This window comes from Phoxinus phoxinus (genome assembly GCF_949152265.1).
Source record: "Phoxinus phoxinus genome assembly, chromosome: 19".
In the NCBI taxonomy this organism is placed as follows: domain Eukaryota; kingdom Metazoa; phylum Chordata; class Actinopteri; order Cypriniformes; family Leuciscidae; genus Phoxinus; species Phoxinus phoxinus.
The window spans coordinates 4,677,695-4,696,321 of NC_136894.1; the positions used below are offsets into that span (position 1 = coordinate 4,677,695).

The 18,627-nt window shown below is 37.4% G+C and overlaps 1 protein-coding gene across 2 annotated transcripts in view; it reads left to right on the forward strand.

Moving 5' to 3' along the window:
* Positions 1-12,269, forward strand: part of calcr (calcitonin receptor) — a 50,890-nt gene extending 38,621 nt beyond the window's left edge. Inside the window, exons 10-16 of one of the 2 annotated variants that reach the window (XM_079591633.1) lie at positions 524-650; positions 4,203-4,356; positions 5,466-5,526; positions 5,626-5,692; positions 6,041-6,259; positions 6,347-6,388; positions 11,380-12,269. In XM_079591633.1, coding sequence (XP_079447759.1) covers positions 524-650; positions 4,203-4,356; positions 5,466-5,526; positions 5,626-5,692; positions 6,041-6,259; positions 6,347-6,388; positions 11,380-11,601 — 892 coding nt within the window. In that variant the 3' untranslated portion in view covers positions 11,602-12,269. The remainder of the gene's footprint in view (positions 1-523; positions 651-4,202; positions 4,357-5,465; positions 5,527-5,625; positions 5,693-6,040; positions 6,260-6,346; positions 6,389-11,379) is intronic. The other variant, XM_079591634.1, reaches the window with a different exon arrangement.
* Positions 12,270-18,627: the final 6,358 nt, after the last annotated feature.

Here is an 18,627-nt window from a genome sequence, read left to right on the forward strand (position 1 = left end):
ATGGACAAACCCAGCCATTGGGTTAAATCTTTAAATTGCATTTTTGATCCAACGTTTGGGTTTGTCCATATTTGACCAGCATTTTTTAGAGTGTACATTTGCACATCAGTGATGCCTGCCAAGTCACATGGTGAGATCATATAGAGGAAACTCTGGCTGCGTGTAGCGTCTACTTTTCTGCATATCTGACAGTCAAAGTGTAATGCAGGCTTTGTAAGGAGGCATTTAAAAGATGGGACGGACAAAAAATATATTGAATATATACCTTCTGTTAAAAGGTGTTTGGCAATGTGCATGAATGAATGGTCTGATTTATTCATTATTAATTCACCTGTGATGTGTTGGAAATACTGAAAAAAAGCTCAGTGCTTGAGATTTTTTTGTATGTATCTAAACTATCCCAATTCTTTGTTGTCGTTTCCATCCTGAAATGAACTGTCAAACTGAATTACTCTGCAAAAAGTCACACAACTCCCTCTGTCATGAATGATCCGTGATTAATATTTCCTTATCTCCCATCCAGGAGTCTGAGCTGTCAGAGAATCACTCTACACAAGAACTTATTCTTCTCGTATGTGCTCAACTCAGCCTTCACCATCGTCAACCTCATAACTGTGGTCAACAACCCCAAAGTGGTGCAGAGGAATCCGGTGCGTGGCCTCACCTCCACAACGCTCACATCACCAACAGGGCTTTTCACACTGCGTCCTAAACCTCGCTTTCCACCCCGTAAAAGGAACATTTCACACTTGTAAATTAGAAGCGGGGGGTAGCACAGCTTTTTACCCAGGGTTATGAAACATGGCTCAGAAGCACGATTAGCACGGCTTTACGCTGTTAACCCTGCATTGCGGTGCTAAACGCATAGATGTTACGGCTAGATGCTTAGCAACAGAAAACCAATCGTATGCCTCATATTCACGTGCTTTGTGCAGTCACGGAAACGCAGCGTCATGCATGTTGTACACCCTAAAAAATGCTGGGTTTTTTCAACCCATGTTTGGGTCAAATATGAACAAACCCAACCGTTGGGTTTAAAAATTAAGTTTTCCATAATTGACCCAACAATGGGTTGAAACAACCCAGCATTTTTTTGTGTATAAACACAGTTGGTTTGAGGGGGAAAATGTCAAATGGTCACAGAAAACTGGAACGGTTTCATTCTTATAGTTTGAAACATTCATTCCGTATAAACTTAATTGAACAGTCGGTAATATATATTCCATTTACCCGGGGTTTAGAATGACCCAGGGTTATTTCAAGTGTGAAAACCCCTATTGTTACACTCTAAAAAATGCTGGGTTGTTTCAACCCAATTTTGGGTCAAATATGGACAAACCCTTGGGTTAAAAATGTAATGTAAAAATTTAACCCAACGGCTGGGTTTGTCCATATTTGACCCAAAATTGGGTTGAAACAACCCAGCATTTTTTAGAGTGTACTATTACCTTATTGTACTGCTTTCTGTTTCTAAAAAAGGAGGAAAAAAGGCTGATCCAAATATTAGATCAGAAGTGTAATCAAACTGTTGTTTCATTTAGACCATTTCACGATAGATAGATAGATAGATAGATAGATAGATAGATAGATAGATAGATAGATAGATAGATAGATAGATAGATAGATAGATAGATAGATAGATAGGAGGAATGACAGGAATTGCAATTTAAAATATATTCAAATAGAAAAGTCATTTTAAATTGTAGAAATATTCCACAGTATTACAGTTTTTGCTGTATTTTGGATCAAATAAATGCAGCTTTGGTAAACTTCTTCTAAAAATCAAAGCTTTTGAACAGTAGTGTTTGTGTATATATTAAATTAATAACTGAGAAGAATATTTAATTTATCATTTAATTTAAATTTAAGTTTTGACAGAGTACCTATGCTTCAATTTGTGATATTGTGTCTTGACATTTAAAAAATACTTACATTTGGGTAAAGACCATAGATTTTCTATATTTGTGATGTGTACGATTGTACACTTAAGAATAAACACATATTTAGTACACCATAAAAGGTTATATTGTTTTATTCACATTGTATATTCATTGCATGAGACCTTTTCATGGAAAATGATCTTTTCAGGTTTTGCTCTCTATGGAGGAATGCATAAATCTGCCACAGTGGAATGCTCTGCATGATCTAAGAGGTGTGGCGAGGAGATGCGTTTCAAGAAAAACATTCACTTTTAGCTACTGTACCTATAATGTGATCGAGGAGAATTGCCTATTCTTTTTTCTGGTATACCAATATTATGAGAAAAAAACAGATAAAAAGTGAGACAGTCTAAAACGAGTTTGCACACTGCTATCCCGGGTTTCAAATGGATTGGATGAGTGGATTTTGAAGTTCAGAAAGGACTGGAGTGCAGTGGAGGTGTAGTTTTGGAGTTTCAGAAAGATCATAATCATTTTTTTCGTACACATCTGAAAATATTGGCTTGTCTGAGAGTGCATTATTGCATTCATCAGACTCCTTCATTTAAAAAAACAAACACTACTGCTGTGCCTGTAAAAGTACTTACTTTCTCAAAATGATTTTTTATGCAGTGTAATGTCTTAAAATGTGCATTCTTTCGGGGGTGTGGGTGCATTATCTATGTTTAATTTATGGCATCCTTGTTCAGCCTGAGGAACAAGCTCCTTCTGTTTTTCCTTCCAACTGCAGTCGAGCCGCGGTCAGTGCAGAATGCATTTCCACCCTCAAGGAGAAGAGGTTGCAGATAGGTTTAGTTTAGACTTAAACCCTGTGTTTCTGACACAAGCTGTGCTCTGACTAGAATGCCATTACATGTCAAGGACATCTGAATTTAAAGTAAAAGAGCCTTGACTTCTGAAGGAAAGTTGTGTGTGTGGAATAACATGTGTGTGGACTTGCTGCCAGTTGCGTGGGTGTATCAGGCAGATGAGAGCTATGCCATGGACATATGGTAAAAAGTTAATCTGGGTGACTGACGTGTTGTTGGGAGGTGAGTGTGATCCAGCTCAGTGGATTGAGAAAAGACACTTTGCCAGCATTTTCTAATTAAAACTGCACACATGCTCGTACAAAGCAGCCAGGCAACTCAAAAAATTCAGAGGAAGGGATCGTCCAGCCCATGTTAAAGATCAGGAATTGGTATTCTGAAGGTTTTTTAAACACTTCTTAGATTAATTTGCAGGCTCAACTATAAATAGGCCTTTCATTTCCAAGTAAACACTTTGGCCAACACAGTAAAACTGGCTCAACCAATAGCGTGAGCTTGAGGCGGGACTATCTGCTTAGCAGACCAATAAAAGATTGTGAAACCTGTTTGAAAACTTTAATTTAAGTGTACACTTTATTTAGACAGTCCGCTTTAGATGTTATACTATGTAACTTTGCAACTACATGTCATCTAGTCTCTCGTAGCCAGACCTTCAGACCGAGGGTAGAAGGTCTGCTTTCATTGGCAGTCTGACTGACATGTAAAGCAACCAATCACAGTTAGTTTTGTTCAGCTGCATTTTTAGGGGTGTGAAAATATAAAGTCGATGTCCCTACAATAACAGACCGCCTTGTACAACTCTTGGGGGTTAAAGTGTGTATGCCGTAACAGTTGTAAACACGAAGGCGTTCTTTTTCCATGAGGGGGTTTGGCATCGTGATAGCTTTTTTTTCTAGGCAGACCGTTAAAGAACACAACACACACGTCTCCATAATCATACATAGTTAGGATAGCAAACGAAATGAACTTTTAAAAGAAAGGAGAAAATGCTTCCCATAGTTTTAAGTTGTGCGTCTAAACAAACTTTTGATGTAAATCCATCTGTCACTAATTTGGCTAATCCGAAAACAATATTTGGATCAGTGTTTGTTCAATGTTAGGCTGTTAAATCAGGTTTTTGCTGTTGGTAATGCTTTTATAAAATGGTGAGATGTCCTAATCGGCCTATGCCATGTAAATAATTTTGCATATTGCTGTGTCTATGCAGTTCATGAAATTGATATTGTTAAAAATAAATGTTACCAACCACCTGAGCCAATGCAGTAGATATCTGGCAAAGCATTAATTCTTAACCAGCTAATCCAGAACCAAACCAGTATAAATAGGCTTGGACATTGCCATTAATGCTGGTGTAGTCTGGTCTTTTCAGCAGGGCTGTCCTGTTAGATTTAGCATGAATTGTGAAACTTAAAGCACCCGTCTACTTCATTCTCTCACCTTTCTCCCTCTTCAGGTTGGCTGCAAGGTGCTGCACTTCTTCCACATGTACATGCTGGGCTGTAACTATTTCTGGATGCTCTGCGAGGGGATTTACCTGCACACGCTGATCGTGGTGGCCGTATTTGCAGAGGAGCAGCATCTGCACTGGTATTATCTTCTGGGCTGGGGTGAGTCTGTCTCCGCCAGCTCTGCTCCCCATGTCTGAGCGCAGCTCCCAGTTTTGCTTTCCCATCTGTCAGCCAACTCGAAATTGTAAATATGAACGCCGTTTCTATTTTGCTAAGCACGGAGTTTATCGTGACCTGTTTTCAAAGCCAGCTGTTTCATCAGTCTTTGCTCCATCATTTATTGGATACATTTGCTCGTGGTCATGTCCTCTTGCTCCATAAACAGAAAACACTGTCGCCGGCACAAACACTTGTTTAAAGACAGACGAATCAGCCAATCCACAGTTAGGACACAATGTGCTGGCGAGTTGTGGATGTTTGGGGTCGTGGTTTATTTCACGTTCGGATGTACTTTACTGTTCCCAGTGACAGTTTTATTAGGACGGTTTATCGAAGATCAGGGCTTAACTATCTTGCTTCGCCTGTTCTCTGTGTTAGCAATGACACGGATTAGGAAGTAACTAACATATGGACAAAAAAAAGCCTTGAATTGTGGAGCATTATTAAAGATTGTGCGATAACCCTGTGCCGGATCATCTATTTCCAAAGCGAGAAAAGACAGCCCTCGACCATCTGTAGAAAATCTGCCTTGTGGCTTTTCAAGCTGTCCTGTGGATATTCAAAGCCTCTGTTAAAACTCTCATCATTACAGGAATATGTCACCCAAAAATATGTAATTATTTCCTCATCCTCTTGTTGTTTTACCCTATATGACTTAGACGTTTGACTCAGAAAAACAAATGGAAAATGTTTGAAGAATTTCCAAGCCATACCTTCCCATAATTGAAAGTGAATGAGCGGAAAAAACACCATACATGTATCATAGTTCATATCATCTGTGCATTATTTGATAATTTTGAGTGAGAAATTGGCTGAAATGTAAGTCATTATTTACTGATAATCGTCCGGTCATCATGCATCAAAGACTACTGTTTATTTAGCCTAGAAATGCTGAGCCTGTAAAGCGCTATTTCAAATACTTTAATAAATCAAGTTACGCATTTCACGTGGTCATGGCTCACCGTCTAATAACAGTTACGGCCTTATCACTCATTTTGCATTAGAGGCATAATATTTTGTGACTTATGTCTCAATTCTCCTTTCAACAGGATTCCCCTTGGTGCCTGCATCCATCCATGCTGTGGCGAGAAAGAAATACTTTGATGACAAGTGAGTAATGTTCACTGCTTTTCAGCAGTAAATACAGAAGACAGGCCAGATTCAGTGGACAGTGGGTCTGATATGAGAGTTATTATATTTTTCCACTAGCTGCTGGATGAGTGTGGAGACCCATCTGCTCTACGTGGTTCACGGCCCCATTATGGCAGCTTTATTAGTGAGTCCATTTATTTATTATCTATCATATTGAGCTTTGCATATATTCACACGATATTTACCATGATTCTGTCTCTGAGTAATCCATTTTAATCATGAAAAATACTTGAGAACGCTTAATTTTAAGGAAAAGTTTGAATGCAATATGTTCTGCCGCAAATGACAAATATTGCGTTTAAAATCTCATTAGATCGTGTTTCTGTTCAAATTGGATTATCGAGTCAATGACTTCACTGTGTTCATTCACAGCCTAATTGTGGCAACTCTGTGTGAAATTAAAATCTAAATAGAGCATGTTAGTTAAAGACTGTTTGGAGTTCATTTTTATATATATCTTTTTATGTTGTAGGTCAATTTATTCTTTCTGCTGAACATAGTACGGGTCTTGGTGACCAAACTGAGAGATACGCACCGAGCCGAGTCCAACATGTATATGAAGGCGGTGAGAGCCACCCTGATTCTGGTGCCCTTATTGGGCATTCAGTTCGTCATCTTCCCTTGGCGGCCAGAAAACCGCTTGGCAGGAGAGATATATGATTACATAATGCACATATTAATGCATTACCAGGTAACTCGGACTGAATGCTAACTCTTTTTACTTGTGGAAGACACCGAAAAATGATTGTTAATGCTTCCATGTTTTCTGTTTTGCAAGGGATTGCTGGTGGCAACCATATTCTGTTTTTTCAATGGAGAGGTAAGCAGACTGAGCAGATTAATATCATTATAAATGGATATTTCACCCCATAATGCTTAACTCTGGCATTGTTTACTCACCCTCATGTAGTTAAGATTTATTTTTTGAGAAATATAATTTTAATATTTTCATTGCAACATCATAAAACCCCCATAAAAGTGGTCCATACTACTTTTTGGTAATGGATAATTCACATTTCAAAGCTAAAAATAGAGCGGCAAGTTGTATTGTAAAAAGCCATTGGTTTACACATGTTTTGCAACAAAACAAGAGTTTGCCAATGTGAAAATGTTGAATGGAGAATGACATTATTAGAGGTTCGTCAGATTGTAAGTGAAAAACAAGTTTTTCCACTTGTCTCCTAAAAACTATTGAAGTGCACCTATTATGCTAATTCAAATATTATCCTACATACATATAGCTGTTTGTGATTGCAAAAGAGTTATTGTCTTCTAAAAGAAAGTTAAACTAGTCTTAAACTAGTCGTCAGCAATTCCAGTCTACAATGTAACAAATTTGCATAATGGCAGAATATATCATCTTCATTGGCTGCCCGCAAACAAGGTGTACTTTTGACCCGTCCTGAAATACATAGTTGTAGCTGAGACTGGAAGAGTTTGGTTTGTGTTGTTCATGTCGAGAAGATGCTGTTTTCAGCGCTGTGAATCCACTTTGCTCCAATTCAAAAGGATGAGGACTCGGGCTGGAATTAATACGTAAAAAACAGACACTAACATGACTGTTCGTATCTCTAAATATTAAGTGCTGAGGAAGCCTTCGGAGCTGAAAGTCAGATATGGTAATGACCGCTGTAAGCAGTCGACCAATCACAACAGAATCTTCAAACAAACCATTTTCAGTCACTTTGAGAAATTGGGTGTTGTGCAATGTATATTATGAGAAAAATAAAGTGTTTTGACCTCGGTGCATGTGAACCGATTGTATGAGACCTCCAAAACAAAATTAGGAACCTTTAAAATAGCATAATTGGGCCTATTTAAAACTATTCAGATGACTTTGAATACAGCATTCAGGTTTGAATTGACATGAGGTTGGCTAAACAACAATTGCTTTCCACATCACATTCAACTATGTTAAAGTAATGCCTGCCATCTTTATAAAAGGGGCTAAACGTAAGCGAAATCACCCCCTGTGAATGATGTGACCTTTGAGATAGCTTGACGTTTTGTCCAAGTGGCTGGTGTTCAGGAAGTCAGTCAGGCGTTCAGTGAGTTTCTGGGTGAATACCTGGCCATGTTGTGCAACTGACACATTGCTTCAGACATGGTTGATGTCGCTTTCCTCCATGATCTGGGATGACGCACACATGACATGGCTGTTGACTGTGAAAATCAGGGTTTTAAAGAGATTAAGTTAAATTAACTCAGAGATTATGTAAACAACATCATTCAACACTCTCTCTCTCCATACAGTATATACTGTATATATGCCTGCAATTAAGATTTATTAATTTGAATTGCCTATAATATTTCCATCCATTTGGATTACACAATTTTAACATAAACTAATAAACGTAATGTGTTGCATATTTTCAGTCATACATTAAATAAGAAGCATGCAAGATTTCTGTAATAGTACTAATAATGTGAAACTGAATGAGTTAAAAAACACAATTACCAGATTTATAGATTTATAATCAATAAATACACTTTCTTTCATTCTCATACATTTTAACTAAATGAATATTGCTTGCTCTCAGATAGCCATATTTTATATGACTGATTAAAAAACACACAGATGCTAACAGTTAATAATAAGCTAATCTTGCCTGTTTCATTTATGTATGACTGACAAATATGCATCACATTACGTTTAGTTTGTTTATGTTCAAACTGCAATCCAAATGGATGGATTTTATGTGCAATTCAAATACATAAATCTTAAAGTCGTTAAACAGAAGTTGCGATAGTCTTTTCTTCCCTATTGTGACGTATATTTGTGTGAAACGGCTTCTTGAACAAGAAAAAGTGTAGGGCGGGACTTGATTTAGTCTGGGAATTGATTGGATGGTTGTGGGTTGCTATTGGTGGATCAGATGTGAGTGACAGGTTGCCCCGCCCTCACGACAGAAACACTTCATCAGAGAAGAGATGTCGCTGCGAGAGGGAGGGGGAGTTGTTTTGATGAAAGATTATGAGGGCAAGAGAAATAATAATGTGCCTGGATAAATTATTTATAATAAATACTACAATATTCCATACATAAAATAAGAATTATCCATTTTGATTTTATGGTTACTTTAAATTTAGGCCTAAAAACTTTTGCTGTTGCATTGTACTGCCACTGATATAACTTTCTCAAGGGTCGGTCGTAGTCACAAAGGATGGAGACATTTCTCATGTCATGCGTTTACACATTCACCGAACATCTATTTGAAAGCCAGACGTGTTTTTGAAGTGTCCCTTGAAGTGAGGGGGGTACATGAAAAGAGTATTAAGTGGCAGTAAATACCAACAGCCATGTCAAAACGCATTTACCAGACTTGAGGAAAACAGACTTAGAGCACTTATGCATGACAAAACCAAAACAATGAAGACACAGTTTCATTAGAATACTCAGCATGAGGTTCCTGGCACGAACTTGAATAGAATGAATTAGCGCCTTTCATCCGCCTATGTGTAAGTCATGTTTTAAACATGCTGAATTATTTCTGGGCCTGGAAAATGGGTCAATTATTAGCTTCTGCATGAGCAGCCAGCTCGCATCAGCATCAGCGCGTCTACAAACTATTTGGATGTGTCCTAAGCACAGATCCTGTTTCAGGACAATAAAAGGAGCACTGACACAGAATAACATTTTCTTTGTGGTGGTGTTTGTTTACCTCCGCGTAATGATTCGTTCTCGTCTAATGTCCTTCCCCTGTGCCGCCGTCTCCTCGGTATTTGTGTCTGATCCAATATCCCTCTTTGTTATGTGGTAAAAGTACAGAGCGGTAATTGGCGCATCAAAATCAGTTATGATAATAATAAAGTAATATAATTCCCACATGCTGACGGGCTAAAATGCTAAAACAAAAACGTAATTAATACTAAAGTTATGGTCAAGAAATGTATGCCCTTTCACAAAGTCTTGATTTTGTTTTTGGGCTCTACTAGAATAGGTTTTCATGCTTGAATGTTCAAAAAACACCTTATTTTTCTCATATTTGACATTGTTGCAGCTCCTCTCTTCCCAGTCTGTCAGTAACGCTCTGTTTAGTTCCTGTCTCTATGAAGCCCCTCCTTCTGAAAAGCACAATGTGCTCTGATTGGTCGGCTGGATCAGTGTGTTGTGATTGGTCAACCGCTTGAATAGTGTTGTGGAAATGTCACGCCCCTTCCCATAATCGCGAGTTTTAACATACTACTAACTAACTCGACCAGGGCCTAACACCATTTTATTTCATTTTTTTTGCGTATACCTTAGGCAGGAATAATTTAAATGAGGAATATTTTGACGTTTGTTCCCAGAAGAAAACTCAAGACTACAATGGAGGCGTTTCAGGGAGTTCAGAAACTGATATAGAGAATATCTCACTTAGCAGTGACTTTTTGCTTTGTAACTTCGCAGACCTTTTTCATGCTCAAACAGCAACATTACACACTAAAAAAGTAAAAAAATAAAAAATAAAAATAAAATAATAAATAAAAGTAGGCTACAGTTTTAAGTAACTTTGATGCACAAACAGTGCAGCTTGTCAAATCACACTTTTCTCAACGCCCTGACAAGGCTCTGGGACACCAGATGTTACCAGATAAAAACAGATGTTAAACTGAAACCTGCTACCTGAAATTGATCAACATTACATTCAACGGCAATTTGCATAGGTGTTTAATAATTTAATATAGTTGTTTACAGACTGATCATCACAGACCGTGTTTGACTCAAGTTCATCTTCAAAGATGGTTATAATAAAACTACAAAGCTCAAAGAATGTTTTGACCGAAGAGATGTTTCAGCGCAAGAAAAAATGACTACAGCTTTGTCCAATTACATTCCACACACACAAAAAAAGCACTGGCTGATTCTGTAGAATAGCCAAACACATATGTATATTCTAACATTATACTGTGTCAGTAAGATTATAAGGTAACACTTTGTTTTACTGTGTCCTTGATACATGTACTTACCATAACAGTAAATTATGCATAATTACATGCAACTACCGTTTACATGGACACACTTATAATCGGATTGACGGCTCAATCGGACTAAAAAACCTTCATGTAAACACCTTCATCGATCGGATCCGAATGAAATTTCGATCGGATTGAAAGGTTTATTATTCCTTTTGTAATGCAATCGAGAGAACATGTAAACACTTGATCGGATTGAAAACCGAAACTGAAAGGACCGCGCATGTGCAATGACGTATGACGCGCGGAACGAGCTGTTCTTCCTGTTGAATAAAGTGTCATATAAATAACTGTCCCGTCATTCTAAAATTCTCATTTCACTCAGCGTCTGTGAAGTGGAGCAGGACAACGTCCCACCAGTCCTTGTTTTGGATTCTCATCCACAGACGACTGGTTTTGGCCGCGTGGAGGGGCATTTTTACTGCGTGATAAATATAAGCAGCACGGCAAAACGGTTATGCTCATCGTCTCCAAATCATAATTAATATTACGTCTGCTGTTTAAAACAAATAAAGAACCAATAGAGGAGAATAGTTATGCACGAACAGCGGGAAACTCTGTATATTTGTGCAGTGTGCGCATGTCAAAAAATCAATTCCGATTTGAAACTTGTGACATATAAACGCGCACATCAATCCGATCACTTTATTTATTGTTCATATAAACCCCGTGTTCGGATTCATCAATCGTATTGGTTTCATTCCGACTGAACCAAAATGTGTCCATGTAAACGTAGATAGTGACACCTTAAAATAAAGTGTAACTGATTTTTTTTTACTCTGCAAGAATGCATGAATCAAAAGTGGCAGTGAAAACAGTATTTTGTTTCTCTGATTCTGCCATGTTTCACTGCAGGTCCAGGGAACTCTGAAACGCCAGTGGATGCAATACAAAGCCCAGTGGGGTCAGCGCCGGCGCGAGCACTGCTCCATGAGGTCCACCTCCTACACCGCCACCTCCATCACCGAGGAGCCCGCTTTCATGTTCCATCACGACTGCAACAGCGAACACTTGAACGGCAAACAAACTGAAGACTCGGAGCTAGTGGCCCTCAAGACGGGCGAGACGTACGCATGAACGTTCGGAGAAAAAGACAATACTGGCAAAGAACTGGAGACCGGAGACTCCTTTACAGCAAAGCAACATTGACTGAATGTTCGCAAACTCCCCCATCTCAGACAGCACTTAAGAGTTGACAACAGAGCATTCAAAGCCTGTGTGTCGGCACCACTGAAACTCTCTACTTCTGCGAGCTGAAAAAATACAGACACGGGCCGCATTTCTTCAAATATGTCATATTAAAGCTGCTAGATTCAAGCTCCCTTCACATCCTCTTCAGGCCCGTGGCCACAAACAAAAAAAGTTTATTCGCAAAAAAAAAAACCAAAGGATGTGTCGATTTGTGGGACACTCTACTGGGAAACGATCCTCTAGAGGACAGGACAGGACACACTCGTCCGTCTCCGAACAAAGGAAAGCTCCTCAGTGCCTGAATCCTGTCTCTGAAACGTCAAAAGAGGTTACAAGGATCTGTCGGACGGTCACTTCGCATTTGAAAATAGCTTTTTATCTGTCTTGCGAGACTCCTGACTGCTTTATTGTTTTTGCAGCTGTGCTTTTCTGCCTCGTCTGTGTTGCGAAGGGGGGGGTGTGGAAGAAAAAGATCAACAACATGGACAATTTTAGGACTGCTTGAAAGTCAATTCATAAACCTGTGCATAGATATGCATAGGCATGTATTCTGTAAACAAAAACTAAACTAAAAAGAGACAAAAATATATTTAATAAGCTCCCGTGCTTCAGAGTGTAGATTGTATTTATCTGTCTGGTTTTGAGACATATTTTCAGTGTTTTGGAGTGCTACTTTGCCAGTAAGTGCATTTCCTCTCTGCAACCAAAATCCACTGCTCATGAATGCACCAAATGCACTTCACGTCTTCAACAGTGATCAATAATACACCTTTCTTTGCTTGCGTTTATTGGACCACAAATTACTTGTGGGACTGACTGAATTTAGGCTGAAAATAAGAAACGGCAAAATAAGAAATCAGCAGATTATGTGAGTGTAAGATATAAATATTTATATATATATATATATATATATATATATATATATATATATATATGTATATATGTATGTATATGTATATATATAAAAACATATATTTATATCAGCATGGATGCATTAAATTGATCAAAAATGACAGTAAAGCAGTTTACATGGTTACAAAATATTTATATTTCAAATGAATGCTGCTCTATTAGACTTTCTATTTATCAATGTGAATTTCACATGTTTATCAAATGTGAAATCTGAAGGATCATGTGACACTGAAAAGAGGATGCTGACAATTCAATTTAGCTATTACAGGAATATATATCATTTTAAAATATATATTAAAATAAAAAAACAGTTATTTTAAATTGTAATCATTTCCAACAATTTTAGTTTTTATTGTATTTTTGATCCAGAAAAATGCAGCCTTGTTGACCTTAAAGAGATTTGCTTTCATAAACTCCAAAATGTTGACCTGGTAATGATACATAAATAAATATACATATAGGTGTGAAAACGTTAATAAAATCAAAGCAACCCGTCTTGTTGTTATGACTGAAGAAAAACACCTTTCTGCCACATATTTAAGAGTGTGTAGACAGAACAACAGTGAGGACAACATGACGCTCTTGGCTCACGGCGTCCGGGGAGAATGTGATGACAGGCAGCTGTCAAAGCGTCACAAGAATACAGTAACAACTCACACAGATACTAAATCAACATGTGCAACTACAATGAAAATGATCTTTATACATATATCAATTACTGCTAAATGAGAATCAAATACCTTATCGTTAAAAGATCACATCTATTCAAAGGTACGCTATGTAACTTTTTGGTTCAAAATGAACAAATCAGTCAATACATCATCAATCGTTCTTTCAAAACGTGTTTTTGTCTTGCCCTGATTCCCTCGGCTATGGTAAGCCTGCTATAAGTGTTATATTTCAGACCTGATGGGATGGTTTAGTTGACGGCAGAGGTTATTTGTAACGACGAGCTAGAGAGGTTGACATGGAGCAACTAAATCTCGATCCTCCAAGGAACCGCACCGAGGAGATTCTGCTGGAAAGAGAAGGCGATAAAGCTCGTAATAAAACAAGAACCAACATAAATTTTTTGAGAACTTAGGAGTTTCAAATGTTGTAAAATCAGCAAGAAGGTTGTGTTATTTACTCAACAGGTACGGTATTTTATTGGACAGATAAATTGTCAAATGTTGCCCTCAAACCGAGTTTATTGTAAAGCATTATCTATTGTGAAGGGTCATTTCATATAGTTATTGTAGCGCTGTGTGTGCTGGATTTGATGGGGTAAAGCTACAGTAATGTCTTCAGCTAGTCAGTTTGAGATTCTTTCCATCTAAACTGGTTATATCTCTTAAGTCTGGTAAGAGATCTCTTAAATCTCTTAATATCTCGCACAGTCACACAGAGTCGAAGCACAACCAAAACAATGTTCTTCTGCAAAATGCATGCAGTTTTGTTTTTAACAGCTAGAGGGCCAAAAGTTACATAGTGTACCTTTTAAGTATTTACAGTAAAGAAAAGCTTCCCTACTGTGTGAATTTATACATCTGGTTCAATGACACTCTGGAAGCAAGCTTGTCTTTTCTTCTGTACGAAATGTTTCTTTTTTTGTTACTATGGACTACAACACTGTACTTTTATTTAAAAGAGATGTTTAGCTCTACATAGTGTGTTGTGTTTCAATGGGTTCGAGGTGAAGTTGTGACAATGGGTCATTTCATTGTGAGTTGTGTCAGTATCTGGGATTTGGTATTCACCGTGTAATTGTTTTATTCCAATGTGTAATGGATTTATCATGGTGCATTTACAGTCAGTCATTAAGCTCGTGTGAGCTACAGTTCCACGTTTGAAGTCAGAAAGATAAATTTCTTGCTCATGTTTTTGAAGTGTATTGCTTATGTTGGAGATACCATCAGAAGAAAAAAAATAATATTTTGTCAAACTCTTTGCAATCGTGTCCATGTGTACAAACTCCACATGCTTCTATATTGTACATCAAATTAAATATGTTGGCTAATATCTGATACTTAGTAAATAATTTGCGTATATTTTGACATACATCCCAAATAATATTTTTCCATTTAGAAAGAAAATCATAATAGCAACAATACCACTCTTTCTCATATCACTGAATCTAAGAAATATATAGCATACAGTAGTGGCCAAAAGTGATGTCTGAAGGGGATATTTCTTCATAATGACCCTACAAGTTTGATTAAACCATCAATAAATGAGGAAAATATTTTAAATATGAGGGAAGAACAAAATACTAAACTTGGTTAAAGTGTTTATCTGACAGAATTATTTACAAACTACAGCTGCGGGTTTTATTTTACTATGCAAAAAATTATAAAAATAACGTTGACTACAACATAATCAGTTTTTCATATTCAGTGGTTAATATTAATCAATATTCAATAAATGAATTAGTTATCTCTTGTTTCATTGCATTATCACAAATAAAAACATTGACTTCAAGCACAACTACACAATATGTGACCCTGGATCACAAAACCAGCCATAAGTTGCACGTGAGCCAATAATACATTATGGGTCAAAATGTTTCTTTTATGCCAAAAATCATTAGGATATTAAGTAAAGATCATGTTCCATGAAGATATTTTGTACATTTCCTACCGTAAATATATAAAACATTTATTTTTGTGAGTGAATGCTGCACAATCATGAACATAAATGCACAACTTTAAAGGAGATTTTCTCATTTCGATTTTTTTGCACCCTCAGATTCCAGATTTTCAATAGTTGTACCTCGGCCAAATATTGTCCTATCCTAACAAATACATCAATGGAAAGCTTATTTATTCAGCTTTCAGAAGATGTATTGATCTCAATTTCAGAAAGTTGACCCATGTGACTGGTTTTGTGGTCCAGGGTCACATATGCTTACAAAATCGTCAACAAATTCTTAATAATATTTGATTAAATGGTGAAGATGTCAATTTTCCTGTGCCAGACATCACTTTAGTCCAAATGATGCTCGCAAGAGCAGGCATCTTCATTTGGCATTTCAGTTTAAAGGTTCAACATCATGGCTAATCCCATTCAGTGTAATTGACTTTTGTGAGTAAGATGTGGTTTGATCGGCCTCAGGGGTGTAGAAGCACAGACAGCAGTTAAAGATATTTCTGGCATCGGCGGTGTCACGTCTACTAAACGTCAGCCTCTACAGGTGCAGGACTGACAAATGTGCTTTGTTTGCTCTGAACATGTGCTCTCCTCCCTCTGCCCTTTCAGACATGACCAAAAAACACCTCTGATTTGGATAAACACACTTGGTTTTAATGTCCCCTCATTATAATATGAGGAGAAATCTGCCTAATGAGATTTAACAAAACATTCATCTCTGGAGATATTGTAACCCATTACCCTTTTTAAAAGTGCCCCATTATGCTTTTTCAAATATTACCTTTCGTGCAGCATGTAATATAGCCGTTTATAAATGTAAAAGTTTTAAAATATCGAAGTGCTCCTAAATAGTTTCCTAAATGAAATCGATTCTGAACTGGTGAAGTCGTCAGCAATTCCAGTCTCACTTTCTTTTACATACCTATGTAACAAATTTGCATAATGCCAGCCTATGGTCTTCATTGGCTGCCTGTGAACAACATCTACCTCAGTTAAAGCTGAGACTGGAAGAGTTTGGTGTGTGTTGTTCATGTCGAGAAGACGCTGTTATCAGCGCTGTGAATCCACTTTGCTGCACTTTAAAGGACGAGGACTTGAGCTGGAATTAATACGGAAAAACCGACACTATTGTTACTGTCCGTATCTCTGAGAATCAAGTGCTGAGGAAGCATTTCATTTCCGACACGCGCTGCAAGCGGTCGACCAATCACAACAAACTGTCCGACTGACCAATCAGAGCAGAGTAGGCTCTTGGAAAAGAGGGGTTTAATGAGACGGAATCTTTGAACTAACCATTTTGAGACTCTTTGAGAAATGAGGTGATGTGCAATGTATATTATGAGAAAAATAAAGTGTTTTTTGGCCTTGAATGCATGTTAACTTGTAGGAGACCTCTAAAATAAAATTATCAACCTTTAAATTGCATAATAGGGGCACTTTAAATAAACATTTGATAGTTTTATGCTAAATATGAAAGATATAATCAAATATGTGGCCTTTCTGTAGTCAGTGGGAACATTTATGGGGAATATAATCTATATATTTGAATTTAACCATAGAAGATAAGGTCTTACAATGTTATTGTAATCTATGGGAGGTTCAACATGTTAATTGAATCTTCTGATCAAATTGGTCAATATTTATTATCTAATTGATAATTAGGGGCAAAATAATTATGAATACCTGAAATTCTGATTGTATTTTTCATCTTGGGTCACAACATGAAATTACGGTAGTTGATTTGAGTAGGCCTATATGTTTTGCACTGTGGAAATGTCTCGCATTTCATTCTGAAAATCATTTTTCAGAGTTTCATTTTCTATTGATCCAGAGATGACGTTCCTCTGATGTTGTTGTTTTGTTCAGCAATTTCAATCAGATATATACTTATGGAAATGGTTGCTGTGGTCTCTATCTCTTTTTTTGTTCACTAGTCAGTTTTGTTGTTTGAACAAGCATCAATATATAATTTGCATCCAGCACAAATACTGCTGATGTCACATCATGCTCCATTGTGAGATTAATATTTAGTCTTGTCTGGGGAAGTGCTACATAACCGCACGCATAACATGACGATCGTGAGCGTTTGATTCTGCGTTTCTCCAGGCGTTTGCATCGCTTTCATCTCTTTGTGCTGAACACAATGGCAGCGGATTCATATTCATCACAAACACTACTGATTGTATCATGACATAATAACTGTGCAATCTGTGAGCTTTATGGGATATATGAAAGAGAAGCACTCAGTACAGCTGGATGAACACAGATATACAATTATCATTGGCAATAAATGATTTCCATAAATTGTGCTTAAGCTATTTGTGAAATACCCAGTCTGCTGCTTCAAGAGGATTCAAGTATCTTACCGTTTTGCATTGAAATGATTATCTGTTTCTTTCTCATGATGATAAATAATTGTCAGTATGAAATCTGAACACAAATAAGTGCTATTAAGATAATACGATAATGACCTGCCCTAATAGAGTTCAGTAGATTATCTGTATTTTTAATTTAAAAAAAGCACAATCTCGATTCATTTTAAGGGGAGTGACATTTCCGAAACACGCTTGAAGCGCTTGACCAATCACAACTGGCCCCGCTGACCAATCAGAGCACATTGTGCTTTTCAGAAGGAGGGGCTTCATAGAGACAGGAACTAAACAGAGCGTTACTGACAGACTGGGAAGAGAGGAGCTGCAACAATGGAGAATGTCGAAAATTGTGTTTTTTTGAACATTCAAGCATGAAAACCTGTTCTAGAAGACCCCGAAAACAAAATCAACAAGATCCAGGTCCAAGTAAATGTGTCTTGATTTAGGAATGTTTACTAACTGACAAAAATACTGAGGAATAATATTTTGCAGTGCACTTCTGAATGGCATTTTCTTTTCCCTAAATCTTGCTATTAATAATGATGTTTGTGTCGAGGATTAAACTGGATTCTGGCTCTAAGGCAAAGCTGGTAATTTGTGTTTACCGAGTCTTTATTTTGAGTCTTTATCTTATTTAGATTAATGTGGCCTTAACCAGGCTAATTCTCAGTCTGTTCTGTAAATAGGAGTTGTAAACGATATCCCTAAGAGTTAGAAAGAGTTGGGAAGAGTTCGTTTTCACTGGTTACCTCTGGTATCTCTGCCTTGAGTGTTTAGATTTGTCTTTCAGCCTGAGGCATGATGGGAAGATCTTCTGCTCGATAAAGTCAGAGTGATAGATTCATTATAAACACACACACACACACACACACACACACACACACACACACACACACACACACACACACACACACACACACACACACGTAGATGTTTCTAAGGAAGACAAACTGTGAATATGAAAATATTTTAACAAATCTGTGTGTTAGGCTATATTTCC